The sequence below is a fragment of the Blennius ocellaris genome, assembly GCF_963422515.1.
Source record: "Blennius ocellaris genome assembly, chromosome: 10".
Classification (NCBI taxonomy): Eukaryota; Metazoa; Chordata; class Actinopteri; order Blenniiformes; family Blenniidae; genus Blennius; species Blennius ocellaris.
The window spans coordinates 4,605,448-4,612,346 of NC_137659.1; the positions used below are offsets into that span (position 1 = coordinate 4,605,448).

At 43.7% G+C, this 6,899-nt stretch overlaps 1 protein-coding gene across 4 annotated transcripts in view; it reads left to right on the forward strand.

The window, feature by feature from the left end:
• Positions 1 to 6,612, forward strand: part of pard3ab (par-3 family cell polarity regulator alpha, b) — a 249,773-nt gene extending 243,161 nt beyond the window's left edge. For all 4 annotated transcript variants that reach the window (XM_080503528.1, XM_080503531.1, XM_080503529.1 and 1 more), the window contains 2 exons: positions 1,121 to 1,263; positions 5,533 to 6,612. In XM_080503528.1, the coding sequence (XP_080359654.1) occupies positions 1,121 to 1,263; positions 5,533 to 5,926 (537 nt within the window). In that variant the 3' untranslated portion in view covers positions 5,927 to 6,612. The remainder of the gene's footprint in view (positions 1 to 1,120; positions 1,264 to 5,532) is intronic.
• Positions 6,613 to 6,899: the final 287 nt, after the last annotated feature.

Sequence of the window (6,899 nt, forward strand, 5' to 3'; positions counted from 1 at the left end):
GCTGTATGATGATTTGTTTGGAGGTACTCAGGTGGGTGTTGTCCCCATCTTTTAATGTCATTAACATCAACTAACCATCACATGTCAAAACCCTTCTCTGAGTCTCCAGCATGCCTCCCCCTTCACCTTCACCCCCCCACTCCCCCCGTCTGTCTGTGTCTCACCTTCATTCTGACCCAAGAGGAGACGAAGTCAGGGTGTGTCTGCCCGACCATCCGCTGGTAAGTGGCTGTGGTTTGTGCTGGTTGGAGGGACATGAGGTAGGAGGAGGAAAGGGGTGACGGGAAATTCAGTGAGGTATCCAGTGCTGTGTGGAAATCTTGTGATTTGAAAGAAGGCGTGTGTTCTTTTAAGTCAAAGCCGTTTTGAACCCTTTAGGGTCATATCTGTTTGCACGAGCTGTGCATCATCGAATGTTATAATTATGGCCAACACCTGACAATATCATAATACATTTGGTCATTTTGAATAAGTATTCAAGCCAATGGTGTAATGAAATAGTAAAAAGAAATTAAAACCAGAGTATGCACCCTCAATGAATAAACCTGTTTTTGATAAGCAAACTCGACATAATCTTCAAAGCTTTTCTCGTTATCTATTAATATTGTATTGTATATTTAAATGTTTTCTTTATTTTTTGTTATTTCTCTTTTTGTATTATTACATTAATGACTGTAATTAATACATTTTCAACATTTTTAAGTCATTTAAATATAAAAGTTATTGAATTACTTCCAAAATGCCGTTACAATATTGGCTCGAATGTTACTGCAACATCGGTGCGTTATATCATTGGATTTATGACAAATATTAATTAGAATTATTGTGTTACAAAGGGCTTTTGTCATCTATATTAATATCAAAGAATCTCCAGACTCTTGACAGGTTATACTGGTGACCTTTGATGAGTACAAGTAACCCGTGCAATATCGGGCCGATACCGGTATCAGTACCGATATCGGAGCGTTTCTACACAGAAGAGCCCTTCTGTTGGACTCGATTGAAAAGACTACTTAAAAACCTCTTCACCATTCCTACTGATTTTGAATAGGCAGTCTTTGGAATTCGCTGAATGAAATGAATGAGTCCCCTGATGAATCTTCCTTCCTTCTGCCTCCAGTCAAGCGCCAGCAGCAACGGTCCCGGAGGCTACAGCCAGCCGGGTCGCCACTCGGTGTCGGTGGAGGTGCAGATGCAGAGGCAGAGGCAGGAGGAGAGGGACTCATTCGCCCAGGCGCAGCGACAGTACAGCTCCCTGCCACGGTAAGAGTGATGGACGGCGAGGCCGTGTCCGATGTGCGTTTCTGTCTCTCCCATCGATTGTGACCGTGGGTAGTTCCATGACGTCTGCGTGTGGGTGGTTCTATGTATGAATGCATGTTTCATGCACGGCTGTCTGATTATGTCAGGCTCATTATAAGAGCATCAAGTCGGTAATTATAGGTGATTGCGTGTATAAATATAACATGCGAGTAGGACATGGGGGGGTCATAGCTGGTCGTTCTCAAACCATGTATCCACACACACACACACACACACACACACACACACACACACACACACACACACACACACACACACACTCAGTGTCAGATTGGACAGATCGTGTTACCGTCTCACACAGATTTGACATGATTGCTTTCCTCTTCCTTAATGTGATTTCCTTTGATCAGCGTGACACGCCCTGCTTATGTTCCAGGAAGTGCTGGGGTGTGGGTGTCTGCTTTGTTTGTTTGTTTTGATCAACTTTGGGGTATTACTCTGACATTTTGGGTATAATTTTCCACATTAGTAGTCGGCTTCAGGCTGAATGTTTTAAAAACTGACTAGTATCCTGCAGTTCTATGCAAAGGTTTGCGCACCCTGGGGCTAATTACATATTTTCTTGATTTTTTTTTAAGAAAACCTTGGTATTTAAATATTAATGTAACCTAAAATGTTAAAGCCTGGTTGATTCTTGGATTTCATCAATCCCCAACTTCATTAAGTCCATTCACCTTTTTTTGTGGTTGATGGGGGGGAGGGGGGTAAAGAAGAATGTCCACAGGTAGTGAAGAAGAAGAAAAAAATAAAATAAAAACAATATTTTCTTGTTTCTTAACTGTCTAATGGCTTCGTTTCTCATATTTTCCACCACAGCATCTTGTTAAAACAAGTAGTTATTTACATGAAGTCCCTGAAGATAGCTTCGGCATTCATTAGTGGAAAATACGGAAGGACTTATGGAGGCTTTAGTTTCATTGTAATTAAAGTATCACAACAATATTCAATATATTTACTCTTGTCTTCACTATGCCATTATATAAAGCTAATAAGACTTTAGAACTACAGTATTAATCAATATTTTATTACACTGTTGTGAGCTCTATGCTAATGAAGCTGTTCTGATTCTTATTTTGTGTAAATTTGGTTAAGACAAATTGAAATTATGAGATAAGATGGACAAAAAAAAAGATGAGTCTCACTTTTGAAATGTATATGACTATATATGGAAGTCCAAGAATTCCTAATGAGACAAAATAAACTTTGTAACTCCCTGTGGCAACAATCACCATGTATAACACTATGGTATTGTTTTCTGACTTTAATTAGAAATGCTTAATTGTCACCTAAATCACTATAGCAGAGTAAATGTACTTACAAAAATCCCTTGTTATTGTATATGCAACCAACCGTAAAGTAACTATAATAAATTCTAATGGTGTATCACCAGACTGAATCTATTAAATATACTTTTTTAATTATTCAGTTTAGTCATTAAAGGTCCGGAAGGAAACATTGTACATGTTCCCTAAGCAGTTTAAATAATTACTCATTCAGCCAGACCAAACCGACCGGACATGTCCCGCTGCACGTCCTCCTGCATTTCACATGTACGCGCAACGCTAAATACATTTTCTCCTGTTGCTACACCATCGCACTCTAATCCACAGTTATCGACATGAATCTCTTACTTGATAAATATTGCAGACGGCTCTGCTGAAAGATTAATGAGCCGGCGTCGCGCTCCAGCGGTCAGAGACAACATCCCTTCACTTTTTCCACTAATTCCATTAATAAAGTGCTCTGTTTGGAGAAACCCAGCTGTAGCTTCTTGAGCACAAACTATTGTTTGACTTGGATGCATGGCTATCATGTGAAGTCACAGACTGAGGTGGGGTTAATGTTGCGTTGTGATGGGTTCCGTGTGCTGCTGCGTTGGTCACAGAGGATGTACTTGGTCATGAGAGCATGAATCCAGACAGACAATTGAGTTGTGATTATTGGCGGCGAGTTTTATTTGAAAAAGCATCTTTCTTTACAAAGTACAGTCTCATGTGTTCCAAATATGTATGACACAGATGGATTTGGAATCCCACTTACTGATGGAACTTCAGCTTACATTCAGATTATAGAGCATCTTCCGACACTAACATCCAGATTATACAGCATCCTCCTCCTCTGACACCAAGATTATAGAGCATCTTCCTCCTCTAACTAATGTAACTTCAGTTTAAATCCAAATTACAGAGCATCATCCTCACTTCAGTTTACATCCAGATCATAGAAATTATATTGATTCACCAACTATTGTTTTTTTTTCATAAATTACTGTCATCAAATCAAAATAAGCACAAATAAATTCAAAAATGTCTTCAACCTTCAACATCTGACCAAAATGCGGTGTCATGAGTCCATTGAATTTTTGTTTACAGATGTGTTGTCTTAACATTTGTGGACCTGTGGATTTATGTGTGCATTATTAAAACGGGCTTAATTAGTATTTCAGTAACAGGTGAACTAACTCCACTATTAAGAAGCGAGTCGTAACTTCCACAAGACTGATCTCATCCCTCATTCATTCACAATCGGTCACATTTCTTGGTTTCTTTTCTCATATGTCATGCTCAATGTTTGCCTGAACAGAATACAGAGCAGCACTCTCTGTATTTACCACACATGTACATGACCCCCCCCCCCACCCTCCTCCTCCCTTTGGCGTGGTATCAGACAGAGGCAGTGATCTGGTTTGCATTTCTCAGCAGGGAGGCAGACCAGCAGCTCTCTGGCCTCTTTGTCAACATATGAAATGAAATCAGATGCCGGGGACGCCTGTCTCTGAAAATTGGAATCGCTCAACCGTGCACAAGAATAAACCTGGGCTATATTCTCCTATCTCGCCCATCAAGCAGCGTATCCATTCCCGGCTGCATTCGATCTCTGTTGAATAAAAACAAAGGTCTTTTCTGTTCTCATTAAGGATTTTCTCTCTCTCTCTCTCTCTCTCTCTCTCTCTCCCTCTCTCTCTCTCTCTCTCTCTCTCTCTCTCTCTCTCTCTCTTTCTCTCCTTCCCACTCAAATCTAAACACAAGAATAATACGATTTCTTCACAGCTGGCTGATAAACCTGCTAATTATGCATGGCTCACAGTCAAAAGCCCATTGATGTTTTTGTGCATCTTCGTCTTCAATGTCTGTGCTCTGGCTTTGCCGTGCCCTGGAGATAAACGGGTGGAGCTGTTGGGTTGGGATGCTCATGCATATCATATGGACACACACACACGTGCACACACACACACACACACACACACACACATACGGGCACACAAAAGCTCGACCTGCTACAAAGGGACTATCTGAGCAGGGAGGTGATGTCCCACATCTGGACCTCCCCCTTCGTCTATCTGTTAAAGTGCAGGACAGACACCCCACCACAACCAACTGTGCCTTTAAGACGCTCGTGTCAGGTGTCACATATCAGCCTGAGTGAATCCATACAGGACAAGACGGCCTCCTCGTTTTTCTAACAGCAAAAAGGTCTGCTATTACTGTCTGTCAGATCCACTGCTTGTTTCAGTCTGTCTGGAAATGGGCCTAATGGGCTGGAAGGGGACTTTGACATGGTTAGGTGTCCCTGTATGTTGTTGCTATGGGTTGGTAGTTGCCTCGAGGCGGTTTGTCTCGCTGTAATGGTGCCTCATTTTCATTGAATCTGATGTCTCAGATACTCTGCCACTGACAGCAATGTCTCTGTCATGGCCAATCATGTTTTCAGCTGATGTATTACAGTAATAGTACAAACAAGATCAGCTAATACTTTATGCATTATGGTCGTTAGGCTATGGATTTGTGCATCGAACAGAAGTGGTTCACGCGACACAAAAAAGTCTGTTTTTCTGAACTCATGAAAGTATACAGGTCAAGAAAAGTCACGCAGTCATACCTGAAATTTACTGAGATTCAGAAAGACCCGAAGAAGCATATCTATTAAAATATGAAGGAAGCCAGTGATAGAAACACATGTAGAGGAACCTTCACAAGCAGCCGAGTTAACAAAACTTCTTTTTTCTTAACTTTGACTTGGATTACATTGTTTCACTCAGCAAAAGCAAAGAACTCCTTTCCTCTCCAAGTGCAGGTATTCTGAAAATACCGAGGAATTCATGGCCACTCTGAAAGTCTTTGATCAAACCGTTGATGAGTGTGAAAATGTAATGTTCGGAGGTGGTTAACTTCTTTTTTTTTTTCTTCTTTATTTCCCTCTTCTCATCAGCCAACCCAGGAAGAACCCCAGCTCCATCTCCCAGGACTCATGGGACAAGGCCTACCCGCCGGGCGAGGTCTTCCAGACAGCCAAGGACAACCCCAGGTACTCTAGCTACCAGGGCACGAGGAACGGCTACCCGGGCGGCGGTGGCGTAAACGCCAGGGTCCTTCTGGAGGCCCAGGAGCTCTTGAGGCAGGAGCAGCGACGGCGAGAGCAGGAAGCCAAAGGAAAGCTAATGCAGGAGAGCACAAGCAACAACAGCTACGAGGGGTACACCGCACACCTGAAGGACCCGGCCTCGCCCAAGGGTCCATACCGCCACGACGTGCCACCTTCGCCTTCGCAACTGGCGAGGCTTAATAGATTAGGGTCGGAGAAAGGAAGACTATTCTACTCTTGAGGAGAGTCATTGGACCAGTGGACAAGGAGCAGAACAAAGAACATTCAGTTTAATAGCTGAAGGGAATACCTTGAGGAAACATCAAATGTGGATGCTACAAAGGACGACCTATAGGTCTTAGAGCTTAGCGACGATCTTAGAGGTAAACAGCTGTGAAGTGTGTTCGGTATGTGGGCGTTTGTGTTCAATCCCCCCCCCCCCACGGTGCTGATGACCTATAGCCGTCGCCAGTCAGTCAGTCACCCTCCTACAGACACGAGACGCTCAGTGCCTTCTCCTGCGTTCACGAACACGCTGCTTGTTCACGGTCGTCCCGGATTCTGATTCATCGAGATCTGGCATCGTCACGTACTGACAATCAAATGGGCAGACAGGCAAGTGAGTGGGCGCTCTTTTCTAGAGCTCACGGGGAGGCGCAAGTTTCTGTGTGGGTCCGTGTGTGGGCATGTGACAAGGTACATGTTCTCCACCGCCGAGTACACGCGTGTCCCGCGGGTGACTCTCCCCACCTGTCACAAATCGCCCTTCCGTTAACATCCGGCCTCTGACCGATCGCTGCTGGTATTTTGCCTCGCCATTGTTTTTTTTGTTGTTGGTTTTTTTTCAGTTCTCGACTTCTCTCCACAAGCGATAGAGCTCAGAGTACTCCCCCAGGAGCAGGGAAAAAACAAGGCAAAGTATGTGAAAGAAAGCAGGGCACAGTGTGTGTTATTAACAAGAACCCCCCCCCCCCCCTTCATAAATGATTCATATTGTGTGTTATCTCTGTGGAGGAGACTCAGGCAGAGAGGGTAGACAGCTCTGATCCTCTGCCTGGCCCCTCTGCATGGCTCTGGGCTCAAATCGTGGAGCTCCCTGTCCTCTCCTCTCGCCACTCTCATCACCTCTCCCGTTCATTACGTTCTTTTCTTCTACCTCAGCAGCCGTTCCCCCCCCTCCCTTCTTCCTCCTCATCTCCACACCTTTCTCCCCT